This window comes from Schistocerca serialis, chromosome 6 (genome assembly GCF_023864345.2).
Source record: "Schistocerca serialis cubense isolate TAMUIC-IGC-003099 chromosome 6, iqSchSeri2.2, whole genome shotgun sequence".
Classification (NCBI taxonomy): domain Eukaryota; kingdom Metazoa; phylum Arthropoda; class Insecta; order Orthoptera; family Acrididae; genus Schistocerca; species Schistocerca serialis.
This window is the reverse complement of record NC_064643.1, coordinates 156,168,412-156,189,556: the sequence shown is the minus strand read 5'-3', so window position 1 is coordinate 156,189,556 and position 21,145 is coordinate 156,168,412. Positions and strand designations below refer to the sequence as shown.

General features: G+C 44.5%; 1 protein-coding gene across 1 annotated transcript in view; it reads right to left on the bottom strand.

The window, feature by feature from the left end:
• Window positions 1–21,145, bottom strand: part of LOC126484708 (G-protein coupled receptor dmsr-1-like) — a gene marked incomplete at its 5' end in the record, with an annotated part of 81,091 nt that overhangs the window by 13,141 nt on the left and 46,805 nt on the right. The window contains one exon of the mRNA XM_050108304.1: window positions 924–1,155. Within this exon, the coding sequence (XP_049964261.1) occupies window positions 924–1,155 (232 nt within the window). The remainder of the gene's footprint in view (window positions 1–923; window positions 1,156–21,145) is intronic.

Genomic DNA, 21,145 nt, shown 5'->3' with positions numbered 1-21,145 from the left:
TATATAATAGTCACGTCTAATCCTTTCGGCGTTTTATCTAAATCTGTTTCGATGTTTTGTACTGAGGTGTTTTCGGTTTTTAGAAGTAGATAGAAACTTGATTGGTTGTTTTCACTGACTCTTACGTGTTCACGGAATCGTGTGAAGAAATTACGTCCCGTCTGCCCGACGTAGAAGCTATTACAGTTATTATTTTTGTAAATTCCTGGTTCAGATTAGTGGGAATTTCTGATTGTTGCGAAGTGTAGCTTCGTTTTAAATTGCTCTTATCGCGAAAAGCTAATTTAATTATTGAAATAGCTAACACTTTGCAAACGACTATACAGTGATCTATTGTCATGTGATGCGCGAATGGTGTTACAGCCTCTGATTATGTTCTGGTCTGTTACATAAAAGCACGTTTTTCAGCATTCTTCAGTAGTACATGGCAACGCTCACATAGCAACTCATGCAACGTAAAATATGTCGTATACATTACAACTGCTGGCACCTGGCCCTGTGATTCATCAAATAAGAGCGCTGCAAGACATATATCTAGAATCAACACAGTAAAAACACGTAAAAAAATGGTTGAAATGGTTCTGAGCACTTTGGGACTGAGGTCATCAGTCCCCTAGAACTTAGAACTGCTTGAACCTAACTAACCTAACACATCCATGCCCGAGGCAAGTTTCGAACCTGCGACCGCAGCGGTCGCGCAGTTCCAGACTGGAGCGCCTAGAACCGCTCGGCCACTGCGCCCGGCCCTACAGCACGTAAAGAAAGAGCTCACAGGCTGAATCCACATAGCGCGAAAAGCCAACAATTTCCTTTCAAATGATTTATCACTTGATAATGACCGAGAGAAATCCACCACTTGACGCTGATGATGCAAAAGTTTACTGAAAATTTCTCGGCTGTTAGGTAGCTAGAGGTGTGCTCACCGAGTAGAGCCAGAAGCTGGCGTGGTAGAGCAGCTTATCGTCCTTCTCGGCGGCGTCGCTGAGCCCCACGTGGTAAAGAGTGAGGTTGCCCGAGTGCTGGCGCACCCTGGTCTCCCGAATCTCGAAGACCGCTATGGGTGGGCTGCACGCCAGCACCGGCACCGTGTAGCACAGTGCGATGGCCACGTGACAGCGCTGCAGCGTGCACAGCTTGCGGGCCTGCTCCGGGTACCTGCGGCACACAGTGGATGTCCAACCTCGGCACATGGTACAGAGTGAGGGGCGTGGACTCTGCTAGTGTGGGACGAATCCCACCCTGACAGCGTGTAGAACAGCGCGTGGCCACATAGCAGTAGCACAGTTTGCAGGCACGCTTCATGTATCTTAGGGGCAAAGCTGATGTCAGACTTCGTCATATGGCAGATTGCAGCGTCAGAGCTAGGGATACATGCGTATAACACGTGCGACCTAACCAGCAGTACTAAGCTGAAACTGAGCCTCTGATACAAAACGTTCACTTCAACAATGGGCTTTGATCCCCTCCATGCCTATTCAATACTCAACTTGAACATCTGTGGTCGCCTTGTGCAGCCTCATTTTACCTCCTTCCTCCTTTTGGTCTGTGCTGACTGCTCCCCTCCGCTTCGCATGGATCAGACTTGAAATTCTCTCTCTGACACCCCACTTCAATAAAACGTCAAGCAGTTACGAAATTCCACATTACCAACGAACTGTTACAGGGTATGTCATATGTCTACCTCTACATCTACATGGATGCTCTGCAAATAACATTTAATTGCCTGGCAAAGGGTTCATCGAACCACCTTCACAGTTCTCTATTATTCCAATCCCGTACAGGGCGCGGAAAGAACGAACACCTATATTTTTCCGTACGACCACTGGCTTGCCTTGTTTTATCATGCTGATCGCCTCTCCCCATGTAGGTCACCGTCAACAAAATATTTTCGCATTTAAAGGGGAAAGTTGGTGACTGGAATTTCGTGAGACTATTCCGCCGCAACGAAAAACGCCTATCTTTTAATGAAATCCACCCAAATCCTGTATCATATCAGTGACACTCTCTCCTCTATTTCGCTATAATACAAAACGTGCTGCCCTTCTTTCAACTTTTTCGATGTATTCCGTCAAACCTATCTGGTAAGGTTCCCACACTGCACGGCATTATTCTAAAAGAGGACGGACAAGCGTAGTGTCTACTTAGTAGATGTTACATTTTCTAAGTGTCCTGCCAATAAACGCTGTTTTTGGTTAGCCTTCCCCACAACATGTGTCCCTTCCAATTTAATTTGTTCGTAATTGTAATCTCTAGATGTTTAGTGGAATTTACGGGCTTCAGATTTGGCTGATTTATCGTGTAACCGAAGTTTAACGGATTCCTTTTAGCACTCAAGTGGACGACCTCACACATATTTAGGGTCAATTGCCAGTCTTCGCACGATACATATATCTTTTCTAAATCGTTTTGAAATTTGTTTTGATCTTCTGATGACTATCAGTCGATAAACGACAGCGTCATCTGCAAACAATCTAATAGGGCTGTTCAGATAGTCTCCCAAATCGTTTATATACCAGGGTTGGAACTTTAATAGTGGCGACTATTTATTTACAGCTCGTAAAAAATATATACTGGCTTCAAAGTTTTATGATCTTTAGAGTAGTCACCAGCATTGTGTATAACCCTTTGCCAGCGATGTAGAAGTCGTATGATCCTCTTAGCAGTGTTGACAGTTCGAGAGAGGAGGGGGAGGAGATTAGTGTTTAACGTCCCGTCGACAACGAGGTCATTAGAGACGGAGTGCAAGCTCGGGGGAGGGAAGGATGGGGAAGGAAATCGGCCGTGCCCTTTCAAAGGAACCATCCCGGCATTTGCCTGAAGCGATTTAGGGAAATCACGGAAAACCTAAATCAGGATGGCCGGAGACGAGATTGAACCGTCATCCTCCCGAATGCGAGTCCAGTGTGCTAACCACTGCGCCACCTCGCTCGGTTTGACAGTTCGAGCGGCGCGGTGTATTGCCCGGCGAAATTGTAGCAGTTCTGAAGTGAATGCCGTAACTGTTTTCTTCAGTTTGGAAATCGCGTTGAACTCACGAGGACTTAAGTCAGGGGAGTGCAGTAGGTGGTATAGCACTTAGCAGCCCCATGAGTCCACCAAATCAGTAACAGCTCCACTGTATGTGCCTGAGTATTTTCCTGAAAAATGATGGTCAGGTCCTGCAGAAAGTGTCATAACTTCTGATTCTATGCTGTTCATTTTGGAACACGGCCCGATACCAACTTAGAGACAGAAGTGATGACACTTTCTGCAAGACCTGACCGTCATTTTGCATGGCAATACTGAAGCACATACAGTGCAACCTGTTACTGATTTGTTTGACTGATGGGGCTGCTAAGTGCTATACCAGCAACTGCACTCCCCTGACTTAAGCCCTCATGAGTTCAACTCGATTTCTAAACTGAAGGAAACACTTCATGCCTTCGCTTCAGAACTGCTACAAATTTGTCGGGCAATAGACCGCGCCGCTCGAACTGTCAACGCAACTTGCACTGCTAAGAGTATCCTACAACTTCCACATCGCTGGCAACGGGTCATACACAATGTTGGTGACTACTTTGAAGGTCGGTAAGACTTTGAAACACGTATCTATTTTGTACGAGCTGTAAATAAGTAGTTGCCACTATTAAAGTTGCAACCCTCGTAGATAAGGAACAGCGAATGGCCTGTAAATGTATTTTCGGTAAATCAGTTCTGTTTTACTCGATAGTTTTCCGTCAATTACTACGAACTGTTACATCTTTGGCAGGAAATCACGAATACAGTCACATAACTGAGACGATATTCCACAAGCACGTAATTTCACTACAAGCCACTTGTGCGATACAGTGTCAAAAGCCTTCAGGATATCCAGTAATAGGGAATCATTCTTAAATCCCATTCAATAGCGCTCAACACTTCCTGCGAGTAAAGAGGTAATTGTGTTACAAGAACGATTTTTCCTAAATTCATGTTGACTGTGTGTCAATAGACTGTTTCTTTTCTTTTTTCGACGTAATTCATAATCTGCGAACACAATATATGTTCCAAAATCCTGCTGCAAATCGACGTTAATGATATGGGCCTGTAAGTTAGTGGATTATTCCTACTACCTTTCTTGAATATTGGTGTGACCTGTGCAGCTTTCCAGTCTTTGGATACGGATATTCCGTCGAGCGAACGGTTGTATATGATTGTTAAGTATGGAGCTATAGCATCAGCATACTCTGAAAGGAACCTAATTGGTAAACAGCCTTGACCAGAAGACTTGCTTTTATTAAATAATTTAAGTTGCTTCACTACTCCAAGTGTATTTATTTCTACGTTACTCATATTGGCAGCTGTTCTTGATTCGAATTTGGGAGTATTTACTTCGTCTTATTTTGTTATGGCATTTCGGAAGGCTGTGTTTAGTAACTCGGCTTTAGCAGCACTGTATTCGGTGGGATCTCCATTGCCATCGCACAGAGAAGGCATTGATTGTGTCTTGCAGCTAGCGTACTTGACATACATCCAGAATCTCTTTGGATTTTCTGCCAGGTTTTGAGACAGTTTCGTTGTGAAAACTAGTATAAGCTTCTAGCACTGAAGTCAGCGCTATATTTCGAGCTTCTCTAAAGGATCGCCAATCTCGGGGATTTTACGGCTGTTTAAATTTTGCATGTTTGTTTCTTCTTTTCTGCAGCAGTGTTCTAACTCGTTTTGTGTACCAAGGAGGATCCGTTCCGTCGTTTGTTAATTTATATGTTGTAAATCCCTCATTGGTTGCCGATACTATTACTTTGAATTCAGGCCACATCTGGCCTACAGTTATAATGTTAACATGGAAGGAGTGGACATGGTCTCTCAAGAAGGCGTCAAGTGAATTTTTATCTGCTTTTTTGAATAGATATATTTTTCGTTTATTTATGGAAGGTTTGTGGGTTACAATATTCAGTCGCGCTACGACAACCCTGTATTCACTAATACCTGTACCCGTTTTGATGTTCGTTATTAACTTAGGATTATTTGTTGCTAATAGCTCAAGTGTGTTTTCACAACCTTTTACTATTCGCTTCGGCTCATGAACAAACTATTCGAAATAATTTTCAGAGAATGCGTACTAACAGTTTGTGAGATAACTGCGACTTTTTGGTTAACAACCAACACTGTCTTCGCTGAGCATAAATGTCATCCCACTTAGGTAAAGGTAACAGTATTGTTCCTAATGAGACAATGGATACTCCAGGTTGGAATAATAATAAATATATAAGGGATTGGATAAATTTCTACTCACCGTAAAGATGACCCACTGGGTTGCTGCCAGGCACTTCAAAAAGAGTGACACGCATACAGCTACAGGCCAAAGCGTTCCTCAGCAAAGATAACATACACACATTCACACAAGCAAGCACACCTCACCTACATTTGGCCGTCAACGGCAGCTGCTCCAACTGGCATGTGACTCATACGAATAGCAATCTCGTATGGGGGTGAGGAAGGGGAATGCATAACAGGGTATAGGTTGGGGGAAGGAAGAGTGGTGCATGGTAGCGTGTGAAGGGAGTAGGGACTGCCAGATGCAGCGTCAGGAGGTGGTGTGTGTGTTGGGGGGGGGCGGGGGGGGGAGAGGGGGAATGGAAAAATAGGAGAGCAGAAATGGAGAGGAGAGGAAAAGGAGAGTGGAAAAGGAGAGGACAGGAAAAGGAGAGGGGTAGAAAAGGAGGGAGGAGGAAAGGGAAAGAACAGACAGGTAAATTGGCAGAGGATGGCACACAATGAGGATTAATTGTGGTAAGTTCTATGGACCAAACAGCTGAGGTCATCGTTTCCTAGGCTAACACACTACCTAATCTAACTAACATACGCTAAGGACAATACACACTTCATACGAAATATATGATTTTGGTGGCAGATTGTCACAAAGGCTTCCACAAATGCAGGTTCCTTAAATACAACGAATGACATGATAACAAAACTTGCCCCCTTCATAATGTTCCTATTCAAGTACCCTTAACACCTCTGCTACATGTTACCATCAATTACCATCATGGCAACACGTCTCTGAAGTCCTTGTATTTCTACAACCGCGACTACTTGTCAGGGACACCGACCACTGGACCAGTACTGGAGTAAAGTACGTTAATTCCTTTATCAACGTAACTCAGATTCCAAGATTGCTTTCAGTATATCTAAATCTTAAATTACCCTTTTGCATGTTCGTCTCATTACGTATCGTTAATTTTGATTTACCCCTAAATATGAATAGCGTTGCCAGGTTTCACTGACGTTATACTCAGATACAATTGTGTTCTTTCACTTTTGTCACGGGCACTACCTTGCACGTCCTCACAGCCGTTCATTACGCCAACTGTTAAGTTCATGGGAAGTCTTTCTGCACTTACTTAGGACCGTTCAACTATACCAAGGTCAGTGTAACAACGTCACTGAGGGTTGATTGTTTACACAACAATTGCCATAGGAACAACCAACCAGACAACCAACTTCATCGCGCCTTCTGTCTGGTTCGCCGTTGACACATCGCTCTGCCGACGACAATTGCAATCTCTGCAACTGTTGTGAATCGTTTTAATCATATGCTTTCTCGTCTGGAGGCCCTGAGAATTGTCAGTTAAAATTTGTTGTAATGTAGAGGCGAGTTGTAATATAGAGGCCAGCTGACGTTGCAAGGCACCAACAGAATATTTCAATTTCCCACACAGCCAACATCGATCAGTTCTAATTAAAATGGGAATAAGCGTCCCTCTGATCAGGTTCTGTCCCCATCTAAAATGTAATTTTGACAAATGCATAGGCTGGATTCCACCCACTATCGAAAGCTACCAAAGGTTCACAAGAGCAGTAACAGCAGAACAGGAGAGAAGACCATGCCCAGAGAATTCGGCGAGGAATACATACCAGGATGAAATGCTCAGTGTGAAGAAATATTCAAGGTGTTCCACCAAAGAGGGGACGGAGAGGTAGCTGATGATCTCCTACGCACACAGGACATGTCTCGACGTGATAAACGGACAATACTTCAAAAGTTAGCAGAGAAGGCTGGTTACTTTTAAAGAAACGACACGGGAGGATTTCAAATTCAAATGGCTCTGAGCACTATTGGACTTAACTTCTGAGGTCATCTATCCCCTAGAACTCAGAACTACTCAAACCTAACTAACCTAAGGACATCACACACATCCATGCCCAGGGCAGGATTCGAACCTGCGACCTTAGCGGTCGCGCGGTAGGAGACTGTAGAGCCTAGAACCGCTCGGCCACCCCGGCCGGCCGTAAGGATTCATGGGGTGAAGTCGCATTGCACTCAGATAGGATTGCGAAGCACGTTGTGATTAATTGAAGAATCCCAGGGGACAAAACAGGCCTATCCCAGGTCAAACAAGAATTCATGGATTTGAAGACATCTAGCTTCGACCGTACCGTATTTGCCTAATCATTTAGTATCGAGGAAATAACAATGGCTCTCTAAGAAGTTAAAGGGGAAAAATCACCAAAGTCTGATGGGCTTTCCTCCTGAATTGTGGTAAATATGCCAAAAACAACCAAAATGAGTGGCAGAGTTCTTCATTGATATCATGATGATAGGGAGAATCCCAAACATACTGAAAACATCTAACATCACCGCTATCTTTAAGCGTTGAGAACTAGAAACTGACCGAAAAGCTACTGCTCAATAGCGTTTCTTAGTTCAATATACACACTTCATTAAAGAGTCTTTAAAGAGTTGTCTCCAAAAAATGTAGGTTACAATACCTTAGAAAATTCCGAATGAACAAGCTGGTTTTCGACCGCAAAGAAACTATACAGACCACATAATGTCACTCACGACCTACATAGAAACAGGCTTTTGAAAGAAATTGAAAATATCAACTGCATTTACGTATTCTTTCAGCAGCTAATATTACAGTATGGAGACAAGTTAGTCTCTATAAACTCATTCAGATAATCCCATATAGAAAAGCAATGTAACTTATTAATAGCACACTTGCTGGTCATACTGAGCAACAGGGTAAACTCTTTAAGGATACTAAATATGGACTACTGTCCCCGACCAACTCCTGTTTAATCTGTAATTCTTCGATATGCCTGAAACTAGATCTCCCAAGTTTGGATACATCGATGACTGGGTGCAGGCAGTGGAACATCGAAACTCCGAAAAAGACGGAAGTCATCTTAACATATGATCTGGCGATAATGGGAACATACATTCGGATATGGAGACTGAAACAAAACCCCATCAATAGCGCGGCCAATAGATAGCTCCAGGTCTATTTTGGTGAGAGTAGTTGAACACCACCAACACCCAAATTATCTAGGGTTCGTATTGGACAGGACACTGTCATACGAGGAGTGTCTGGAAAACAAATCTGCGGTGATACCATCTAGGAACAACATCCTCCGTAAGCTGTACGGAACAACCTGGGACTTCGCTGCTGAAAATCTGCACACTTCAGCAATTGGGCTAGTATACTCTGCCGTGGAATATGGTGGGCCTGTATGTCTGAGTAGTGCAGTAGCACGCAGGACTAAACAGCACAAACAGAATTATTTGTGGTATACTAAGATCAACCCCCGTGGAATGGCTGTCCATATTGCGCCACAATCGCCCCTTGGACTTCGGAGGAAATCAACGCTACTCTGTGAATTTTAACGTATACAACCCGCAAGTCCCTATCCATCAAGATGCGATTATTCCAGAAACAAACCGGCTTCGATTAAAAACCGTCCATGTAAATAACCATGAAAAAAAGTCTCAGGTCAACGTAACAGACTCATGGAAACTGGACAGAAGCTTGCCCTTCACATTGCCTGAACATGCCCTACGTTGGAAAGAAACACCGTGCCTTCCACCATTCACGCAGGTCATGCACAACGTTTAACAGAATATGTACCAATCATGGCGTAAGCGCGGTCTCTGTCTAGGAGTTAAGGTTCCATCTCCAAAATCCGATTGTGGAGAAGCCAGGCAATCCGTTTGTTACAGAATGTCCCAGTAGGACCTATCGTGGCGCTTCCGACGATTTCCTAATGGCAACTAACGACACAATTGATTTAATTAAAAATATAGATGTCTGTTTGTAAATGATATGTATTACTGTTTATATTAGATTTTAAAATGTGTTTAAAAACTCTTTATAAGCCATAAAATAATGTCTTTAGTTAATATTGAAAGTGAGCAACAAAATGATAAGGCTTTATAATTCGGCAAGGTGAACTCAGTATTATGGGTTAACGGAAGACATGCGAAAGATCTCAGTACTGAATTGCCACAGCTGCTGCTTCTGTGCACATATTCTCAGTCATTGGTCCAGGCCTATCTTACTTTCCTGACTCATAATAGACGACATTTATTTGCGAGACCGACTTGGACCATGGTATAGGCCGATGCGCAGGGACCATTTTTCGTCCAAAGAGCTGGGCGAGTTCACTCGTTTGTTCAGAAGGGGAGGACGATAAGTGTTTTTCACATTTCGAACAGTCAGTGATGACAGAATCGACGCCACGCCCTGCAATCTTTCTCAAACGATTGTACAGAAACTATTCGGCGAAAAATTTACGCAGCGCTTTACTTATAAGATTGTATGTCAGGTTAATTATCATGTGATCATTATTTCGTTAATGGTCACAGAACAGTGATATTTTCGTGGAAGTAACACACTGCGCGAAAATCGAAAAAGTTTGCAATGGAAAATAGGGGTAGGTATGAGTTTGCGTCTGGTGGATATCACATAATATATTGCTGCGTATGAAATTTAGCTAATATAATGAATTTTTCTTTAGACGTGGTTAGAGGTCTACATCTGTCACAAATCTCGAGAAAATTGATTTGACATAGAGCTCTCATTTGCGATTGCACCGCGCCAGCGATAAAGCAAGATCGAAATATCTGCAACTTCTACATTCCTCATATTTCATAAACGGCTTGAGATATCGAAATTAGATTTTGGCAAATGATAAAACACGTAGAGGAGAGTATTTTACCGTATGGTTTTACGCAAAACTTCATTATCTACCGTGTTATTACACTAACTGCAGACTTTTCCGATGAAAGAATGTAATTTTTAAGAGTAATCGATTGCTGGTGAAACGAGAAATGCTACAGGGTTTGGGGCAACATGAGTGAAATCATTACACGTTTATTTTGTACCGAAGATGTCCTTTTTCGTAAGATGCTGACCGTACTTTCCCTCAGTTCCTCATTTAATAAACATAATAAACCACTTTTTCAGAATTTCCCTCGCAGTTGCATCTGCACAGCATGTTAGCGAGGCCAGACTGCGTAAGCTCCACTGAGTTTTGGCAATGGAAGCGAATTTGAACATGGCAGCAAGAGAAATGTTTAGGTTTTACTAAAAATTCCCCACTCGCAACACTGTAAGCTACAAATGATTAACGAACCAGGCGAAAATAAATCGCTGCATTTTCGGCGGAATTTGTTTTAGATACTAACCATAGAAGAGGTGACAGATCTTTTTGAATGGTCACCATGCAAGTGTGGGCGTGGGGAGTCCCGCTTAATATTTACCAAAAATGTGAGTGTAGGCTTCAGTTCTGAACGGAATTTCCCCTACAGCGCTCTGAGCGATCCCCACCACTATCGCTCTCCCCACACTTCCCCCACCGAGCGAGGTGACGTAGTGGTTAGACACTGGACTCGCATTCGGGAGGACGACGGCCATCCTGATTTAGATTTTCCGTGATTTCCCTAAATCGCTCCAGGCAAATGCCGGGATGGTTCCTTTCAAAGGGCACGGCCGACTCCCTTCCCCGTCCTTCCCTAATCCGATGAGACCGATGACCACGCTGTCTGGTCTCCTTCCCCAAACGAACCAACCAACCAACCAACACTTCCCCAGCCGACTACCTGTAGCGACCAAGACATTTAGCGCGCTATATTGGCAGTGTTGCACAGCACCTACTTAGTAAACTCCGCTATCAGAACTAGGATGCAGCTACAGTATCTTAACAGCTACACTTCCACAACAGTACAGTCAAAGTGCGCACTTAACAATGCAAACAATTCACCGGTGGGCAAATGTGAAGAACTCGATTAGCACACTGAGCCTGACGAATATAATACTTCTCTTGTATGACATTCTATGACATGAGGATTAGGGTTGAAATGAATCCACGCACTACGTACTGCAGACCATCCCACGCCTGAAGTACGTAATTTTATTCGGTACTGTTTTCTTGTAGAACAATCCTTCGATGATGGATGAGGCTTTGTTACTTAATTACAAGTTTTTGATAGAGTAACGAGTAATTATCTGTGTCGTCAGAGTAATTAATGCTCAGTTCGTTATAGAAATTGCTCCGGCGATAATGAGCGGTTTCTGTCCGCGCAAAACTCGAGCGGCTACAGAAATTTAGTACTTGCACCGCTTGCAAACAGAATAATCATTACCGAAATGAATAATTCTTTCTGTACTCTTGTGAGCACTGTAATGACGGCTCCTGAGGGATTGTTAGCCGGTGTGCACCCCGAAACCTTTTGTGTGGCGAACACTGCTGTTATCAACTGGGATATTCGAATACACCCTCGTAGGTTTAAAGTTCAGTCGGTTACTGAAGAGTGCGGCGCTAGTTCAGCTAGTAAGACCACAGTCTGCAGAAGGAAAATTTTTCGGGATCGACGACGGCCAGAAACAGAAATGTGAGATATCACATACGAGAACCTTGGAAACAGTGAAATTCATTCTTTTTAAACATAAAGGGGTTGCCAGATACTGTACTGTAAAATACAACTGCGTAGAAAGTTCCTTGATAAAAAGTAAAGGGGACTGTAGCTCGCTGTAAACGTAATACTATACAATGTTCTGTGCCTAGTAATTTAACAAATTATTTTGCATTTCACATCAAACACATACCCTTCTCAATAGTATTTCATAGTTCCTAAGTGGGAAATTATGGCGACATGTGAATTACATTTTTGAGACTCTCGGAATATAATAACCAGAAAATTACATGAGTTAAGGCGTGGCGAAACAGTGCAATTTCACCTTTAAATCTGTAAAAACTCTGGATACGCGGAACTAAACTGCACTAATCAGACAGGATTCGAACACACATGTTTAGCACATGTCTTTTTTATCATTTACAGTGCAAAATTTTGTCGGCTGTACGAAAGTTTGATTTTGTCCTTTATGTAAGACGCAGTGACATTCTCCTGTTTTAAAATTCCATTGTTGTTTCGGTACACGAGAAAAGTTCGGCCTGTTCATCCTAGAGCAAATAATTCGATGGCTGAGTGATATCGCTTACGCGAATCTTATCTCGATAAATGCCCTATTTATTAAGTCCAACTGATGACAACATTATTTTAGAACGTCATCGGTGTTTCCTGTCTCCAGAAATGTAGAACTATATCATCTACATCACCTAGTTTTGTAAAATACATAAGCACAAGGAACTATTTAACATCCTTACTGGACTCTGTTGCGACTGTATGCAGAAACTGAGAGTGGCCATAAGACAGTTTGAAGGTGGGACCGGGAGGAGGGAGGGGGGGGGCAGTATTTTCAATATTTCTGAAGACGAATGGTGACCTGTAAGTAGCCATAAAAAAGATCCAGTTCCAACCCTGTTGAAAACCTGCATAATGCCTACATTTAAATCTATTTCTTTAAAGGAAAACGCCTAATTACATTAAATTTTTCGCTTCCCCTAAGAGGGGAGTGGAGGGGCGCCTCTCTTTGACCCTGGGTATGGGCGTTGTAGCAGGAGGTGTAGTCTGTGATGAACTGTACTGCAGTAGAACCCCTGCCGTCCGCCCTCGGCTGCTTCTGTTGATATGACTGTGCTCGATCAGAACTTGCTCAGGCAGCTGGAAGTACTGCAACTATGCAGGTTTTTCAAATTTCTACTGATGGAATTAAAGGACTCAGTGTGAAACTTAATCTGTCTCAAACAGTTTCTTCAGGATCATCAGAACACAACACAATATGCTGGAATAGTGTGTGCAGTTTTTGGAAATTCTTACATAATCTGTGCAATGAAGCGTGCATGACACAATTGGAAATGGCCTGGAAAATGTGATGAAATTCTGTACACACAGGACAGAATTAAAAAGAAAATACTTATCATATTTCATAGCGATTAAAAAGTGAAATGTTAATGTTAAGTTTATCTTATTTGCTAAATAATGTCATATTTTCATCTCTCTGCTGGCAGGAAATTTTTTCCAACAATACGTACCAAGGAACATGAGACATGTAACATTGAGTCACGCACTTTTTTCAATACATTACAATACTTTATATGGTATAAATATTTTTAGACATCTGTAACTATGTCATCTGAGTGCCAACCTAATATGCATTTTCTGTGATAAAAACCAGATTCACACACCTAATAGTTTGAAGACACTTTTGACCTAAAATGTACGTTAACCATAGGATGTCTCGAATTTGAAACACGAGTCACAATAAAAATTACATTCTTGTTCTTTAATTTTAATGCTCTTCCATGCTTAAATATAAATTTTAGATCTTCGACTGAACAACACAGTGTATAATGATTTACAAAACAAAATATAGGTTTATAGACCGGTAAAAAGTCGACATCACAAAACACCTATTTCAGCATGTAATATCCGTCACCATGGAATCTCACTTGCAGTGAAGAAAGAAGCACAAAATTTTTGCGTAAGTTGCTAAATGTGATCCGTCGAAGCAAGCTTGATATCTATTATCGGCCCGAAGACTAAAATATAATTTGATCTTCTTGGCACAGTACAATATCATTTCAAGAGTGATCCGTCTCGAAAACAGCATGCGCTCACTGTGTTGCCTTACTGGTAAGTGGAACTTCCCTTTTTTCTGCCGTTTTAATATTATATTGCCAACAACACCTGTTTTTACAAAGTTGCATCTAATTAGTAATTTAAAAAAAGTCTTATGTTGTGCGTATCTTCTTCCTTTTCATTTTTACTCACATTCTTGTTTACAGTTGGTCACATCATTTGTTTAGTTTTCCTCAGGGTCGTTCGTTCTTAGAGTAACTTTCTTCGTAACGATGTATTCAGAGTCTGAACCTTAACTGACAGATATCCACTCCATGTATTACTAGCATCGGGGATTGCGGTCGCAGCAAGTCAACGTTACCCTGTCAGTAATTTAACAATACGCCAGAATGCTTGTACGACTCCAACTTCGACAATCAGTTTCTGAACAGGTGAAATGGTCCAGGGGATCTACTGAAAGCCCAGTCCGATGGCTAGATTTAATTGAAATGAATTTTTTGTTTTGAGGACATTTAAAATCGTTGATGTATTCGACAACGGTACCTATTGTCGAAGTTATGACAGAGTACAAAGAAAATGGATTTGGTCACATACGGAACATACCGGGAGTTTTTCACATCGCACTGTAAAATGAGCAGTAAGCATGGAATACAGACTCATAAGATGCATGGAAGCAGCAAGTGGCCAATTAAAGTATTTCTTGACAATCTTTAGGTATTTATTTATGGTTTCAGATTTTAAGAATGTTTTGGACATAAGGTTTAAGATAATCCATATCATTAATATACTGCACTAGAACAGTGGATCAAAAACAGAAACTTGCGGCATGCTGTACTTTGCAGCAGTACGGCACAACATTTTCTCTTTCTCCTAAAGGCGTGATTTGTGACACCAACACTACAACATGAACTGCCAGCATTGGCCCTCTTACCACACTAACAATGAGATGACAGATGTTTGTTGCTAAGATTTGGCTACTCGTGTGTTGCGTTTGCGTAAAAGGCGTTTTCTTCTTGCTCTAGCCCTTACCCCTCTGACAGCGGACATCTCGTCTCCAGCGTTGCCAGCTTGGAGGGATAAGTATTTGAGGGCGAACCGCAGGGAGCAGTATGCTTTGAAAGGAATTTTTAGGGGCTTCTCGAGTATACGTAATGGATATCAGTTAATAGTTATTTAGTCCTAGCTACCATTGAAATATTTCTTTCTTGATTTTTTGTTGTCAGCCCTTCGTTAATAAAGAACAGTGCAGTGAAGCTTGCGAATTGAGGTCTGAAAACGTTTCATGTGTAAGTGTGTATATATTAAGTGAATATGGCATCCAAAGGCAAGAAGTGTTTTCAGAGATACATAAAGACGTAGGAATCCGATAACTTGCTGAAAGGTAGGTTTATCTCCAATTTGTTTGACTTTACTTGCATAGCCGAACAGTGACGATGTTTGCATAGCTTGTTCTGTAGCCCACATGCTACGGTTTGCATCTTAATATGTCACATGGAAATTAATACTTACCATTTAGTAAACACTAAAGCCTACAACATTAAAAATTAACATTTTTCCACTGTGGGATTTAGGAACGAATGTATGAACACGTCGCTTGACATGTGGAGGTTTAAAAGGAAATGTCATTCAAAATAAATGCTAATTACTGCTTTCAATGTGTTTAACACGTGTGTAAGTAGGCTCTTTAGGTTTTTATGTTGGTAACGCCACGTAGCGCTCTATATGAAAATCACTGAAACGTGCTGTGTGAAGGCTGTGGTTGTTTTGCATTGTTGGAGTATATGCTATTGTAGTGTTTGGCAGTTGGCTGTTAACAGCGCGTAGCGTTACGCAGTTGGAGGTGAGCCGCGAGCAGTATGGATGTGAGGTACGTGATTCATGAAAAGTATAGGTTATTGTTAGTCAGGGCCATCCTTTTGTAGGGATTATTGAAAGATTGCGTTGCGCTAAAAATATTGTGTGTCAGTTTAGTGATGATCAGAATATGTAAAGAGAGAAATGTCTAAGTACGTTCAGTTTTGCTCAGCTGTTTGAAAATCAAATAATGTAAGAGGTTTATCAGCACAGTAGTGTGTGTGTGTGTGGTTTGAGGTTTTCGGGCGCTAAACAGCGTGGTCATCAGCTCCCAAACGCATAGAAACAGGAACACATGCGGAGAAGCGACGAAGACGGACAGCGAACAAGGAGAACGGCTAAAAGACACAGAGCTGACGCAGTTCCAAATCCTCACATACAGAGGCAAAACAAGAGGAGAAGAAACGCACTAAAAAAGGAAAGGAAACACAAGGAAAAGAGAACAGAAATCGAAGTGAAACAAGCAGGTAATCGTGACTGGTGGACCTCTTACCTAAAACCTGGGTGAGCCAGTCACCCAGCAGCACATTAAAATCCTCTCCCTAAAATCCGAGGCAACAAATTGGACAGGACACAAAACCGTAAAACCTTAACCACAGTCGTTGCGTCGTCTTGCAAAATAGAGGGTAAATCCGGTGGCAAGGAAACCACCGCCCTCTGGTCAGAGAATGAAGGACAGTCAATTAAAATGTGGCGGACAGTAATCTGGACGCCACAAGCACTGCAGATTGGGGGGTCCTCCCACCAGAGTGCGGAGGCGAGTGAGGAGAACCCCATCCCGCCTGGATGACTGGTAGGACGTACGCCATGGCCGCGTGGTGGCCTTGACCAGACGCAGCTTATTTTCACTCACTGCCAGCCACTCCTCTTCCCATTGACGCATATATTTTTGGCAGCCACATCCGCCAGTTCGTTTCCCCTAATACCCACGTGCCCCGGCACCCAGCAGAAAGAAGCCTCCTTCCCCTGCCGTTGCAGGTGGAGTAGGGCATCATGGATGTCCTGGACGACCGTAACCGCTCGGTACAAGTGTTGCATGGTCTGAGGGGCATTCAGGGAGTCAGCACAGATGAGAAACATAAGACTGGGAACACATCTCATCTGCTCCTATGGCCACAAGATCGCAAACAATTCGTCATCAAAGATGGTAAACGCCACGGGAAGCCGTAACTTGACTACTCGATCAGGGAAAACAACAGCACAACCAACAGAGTCCTCCTGTTTAGAGCCATCCGTAAATACTGGTACATGCTGGTTTAAAATATCGTAAAATAAGGAGGTAAAAACAAACGCAGGAGTGCAGCTCCTCCGGTACTCTGACAAGTCTAAAAGGACGCTGGGCCTCTGGAGCAACCAGGGAGGCAGGCGGGTAAAACCCTGGAGTTGGAGTGCCACACGCACCACACCAAGGGACTCAAGAAAATGCTTGGCAAGAGTCCCAAATGGTCTCGTTGCCCTTGGACGACTGGAAAAGAGACGTTCCATAGGCGGTCGGGCAACGGTAGGTTACGCAGGGGAGGTAGGACAGGCGAGGAATTGACACACCCGTCGCACCATGAGCATTTTTCGCCGGATGGCAAGCGGCGGTTCCCCTGCCTCGGCACATAGGCTGTGGATGGGACTTGTACGGAAGGCACCAGTGACCAGCCTGATAACCTCATGATGTATTGCGTCAAGAATCTTCAGGTACGAAGGCCTCGCTGACCCATACACGGTGCATCCATAGTCAAGACGCGACCGGATGAAAGCCCTATAAAACTGCAGCAGACGCGTCCGATCTGCTCCCCAGGACCGATGGCTTAGACACTTCAAAATATTCAGTGCCTTCAGGGCCCGCACCTTGAGGTGCGGCAACCACAACAACTTGGAATCAAAAGTGAGGCCCAGGATCCTCACAGTGTCTCTAAAAGGAAGAATGGTGTCCCTCAGACGCAATTCAGAGGAGGTAAAAAGACGTCGAGAACGATTAAAATGAATACACACACATTTGTCTGCAGTAAAGGCAAAACCCGTCTTCGCAGTCCATGCCCCTAATCGCTTTATCGTAAGCTGCAGTTGCCGACTAGCAGTGACAAGACCGGAGGAAGAACAGAAAACAGCAAAATCGTCCATAAACAAGGAGCACTGGGCAGGACTCTGGATAGTGGACATGATACTGTTAATGGCGGCGGCAAAGAGGATGGCACTTAAAACACTTCCCTGAGGAACACCATTCTCCTGCACGATCAAATCTGATAGCACATTACCAACCCGATATCGAAAGAGGCGGCGGGGAAGAAAGGACCGAATGAAGATGGGGAGATGGCCACGAAAGCCCCACTGAAGGAGATGATGGAGGATAAGGCGGCGCCAAGTAGTGTCATACGCCTTATTAATGTCAGAGAATACACCTAGACAATGCTGGTTACGCAGGAAGGCCTGCCGGATGGCTGCCTCAAGCAGGGTCAAGTTGTCTATAGTTGAACGACATCTCCGAAAGCCACACTGAGAGTGGCTAAGGAGCTGCCTGATCTCGAGCAGCCAAACCAGGCGACGGTTGACCATACGTTCCAATGTCTTCCCGACACAGCTCGTCAAAGCAGTACTCCCATAACTACTGGGATGCATTCAGTCCTTCCCCAGTTTGAGGAGGGGAATCAAAATCGCCTCCCTCCTCGAGTCAGGGAACGTGACGGATGACCATATCATACTAAAACAATTCAGGAGAACTTCCTTGGAGATCAGCAACAAGTGCTGCAGCATGCTGTACCGGATTTGATCATGACCGGGTGTAGTATCATGAGCCACAGTCAGCGCCGAATCCAGTTCCCACATTGTGAAGGGGCAGTTGTAGGGTTCAGAATTTGGAGACCGGAAGTCCAAGTGACCCCGCTCGATGGCAGTGCGGTAGCGGCAGAAATCTGGATCACAGTTAATAGTGGCAGTAGATTCCGCAAAATGCACGGCCAGTGTCTGGGCAATGTCTCTCGCCGCTGTGAGGAGACATCCCTGATGCAGCAATGCTGTGACGGGTAGTTGGCTGCGTTTCCCGGAAATCCTCCTGATGGCTTCCCATACTTTCGTAGAACTAGTGGAGTGGGAGATGGAGTTGAAGAACGATTGCCATGACCGTCGTTTGCTCTCTTTAATCACTCGCCGCGCCTTGGCCCTTGCCACCCGAAAGGCAGCAAGATTGTCAGCTGAGGGACTTTTGAAGCGGCGCATAGCTGCACGGTGGGCTCGGATGGCTGAGCGGCACTCAGTGGTCCACAAAGGGACAGGACGCCTATGGGGTGACCTGACGACCGTGGGATCGACAATTCAGCAACATGGGAGATCACGGCTGTAACATGGTCGACCCATTCGTGGACGCTGGCATGGTGTTCCAAAACAGCCAAATGGCTGAAAAGTGTCCAGTCAGCTCTGCAGAGGTGCCACCTGGGCGGCACTGGTAATGCCACAGCCTCATCCAGGAGGCGAATCCAAAGGGGGAAGTGGTCACTAGAATGGAGGTCAGCAACAACCTCCCACAGAGCAGAATCCGTGAGTGCTGGAGAGCAAAAGGAAGGGTCAATAGCTGACGACGACCCAGAAGCAGTACAGAAATGAGTGGGAGCACCACAGTTGAGGATGCACAGTTCATTGGACGTCGTGAGGCTTTCCAGAACACGACCCCTGAGGCAAGTAGTCATAGAGCCCCATAAGACATTATGAGCATTTAAGTCCCCCAGAAGGAGAAATGGGCGGGGGAGTTGGCTAATAAGGTCTGTGACAGCCTCAGAGTATATTGCATCCTGATACATGGTATAGCCCAGTAAATAAGGAGCGTCAGTGGCCCGAAACTGTGTCTCTTGGAGACATAAGCACAAGGGGCACTCTCGTACAGGGAGTTGTAATTCGGCCACATGCGTCCTGAACCCATTCAGGTTCCACTGTAATATGGGAGCCAGCGATCAGGGTGGCTGAACTTTCAACCTGCCTCTGTGCCTTGGAGGAGAGCCCGTACTGGCCGGAGATTTATTCCTGAGGGGAGAAGATCGCGCCCGGTCGACATCATTGTCCATCAGCTCCGATGGCGACCCAAGGGAGTTGTCAGACAGTACTATGGCCTCGTCATCAGACCGACCCTGACTAGCCTCCTCAGGTGGCAAAACGTTCACCTTCGGCGTCTTTGTCTTGGGGGACTTAGAATACAGAACCTTATCAACAGTTGGAGCTTAACTCGCCTGGGCAGAAGGCGCCATATGGGGAGGGGCAGGAAGTACCCCAATGTCGGCAACCATGGACTTGTGCGATGTTGTGGGGAGAGTGGCAGGTTGCAAAACAACCGCAGCAGCACAAGTGCACTGGCAAACGCAGGTATTAGTGCTGACACCAGCAACCTCCGTTTGTGTGGCAACAGTGGCCAACTGTACTGGTTTTGCAGAGCAGAAGCGAAAGATGTTGTAAACACAGGAGGCTGCATGGCCATAAAGAGCTTCTAGACCTCACCACAGAGGATGCACTTAGATGTTTTGATCTCCTGTATCTTCCATTCCTCAAGATACATGGGGCAGACCTGGCTCCAGACAGGGTGACTCCCAGAGCAATTCACGCACTTCACAGGCGATGAACAATCGGCTCCTTCATGGGCAGGCTGACCACATTTACCACAAGTGGCTATCCCATTGCACCCCAACTTAGTATTCCCAAAGCGCCGACATTTAAAACAGAGCATTGGGCTGGGGAAATATGGTCGTACTGGCAAATGTTAGAAACCCGCTTTAACATGCTCTGGGAGTCTCGACCAATTGAACGTGAGAAAAACGAGTCGGATTTGGCTAGGTCCCGATCGACTCGTTTCATAATATGCTGCACGTCAACAATACCTTCGTCAGCCCACTCGGAATTCAACTCGTCTTTGGGGATATCCACCAAGTCCCCACACGTCACAACACCCTTACTATAGTTCAAAGTGGAGTGGAGTTCGGTCTCGATAGCGTACTCTCCGAGACAGGTTGCTTTCCGAAGAGAAATGACTTGATGGGAACTAGAAGTCTCAAATAACAGAGTCTCATTGCGCAGTCGCTTCAAAGATTACAGTGTTCCTGCAGTTCCCTCAAGACCCTTGTGGATGTAAAAGGGAGAAACCCTCTCAAAGCTACCCTCCTTCCGTTTGACGATCAAAAACACATTCTGGTTATCAGCATGTGCTCTGTTACGACAGTCTGATAAATCTCTTGTAACACCAGGCGCTGGAGGACTCGCAGCACGAAGTCGCTTTTTCGATGGGGTGTGTTTTCCTACCAGTGGCCCACTCAATCCACTGGTAGGGGGAAATGTAGAGGTCGAAGGGTCCATTGCGGTCCCACAAGCAGCTAGGGAACTAAAGGTCCGCTCAGACAGAGCCCCGCGTGCCTGAGTAAGCTTTATACAACTGGGGTGCGGCAGGTGCCCCAGAGGTTACCCGCTTGCGACTGTTCCATCCCAACAGCCATGCATCTTATAGGCGTGCAGCACACCGTAAGATTGAGGTTTTTTTTATAGAGGTTGACCTTCCTCGCAATCCAGGCGGTCAAGCCAAGATTACCATTCCCCGCAGCACACAAC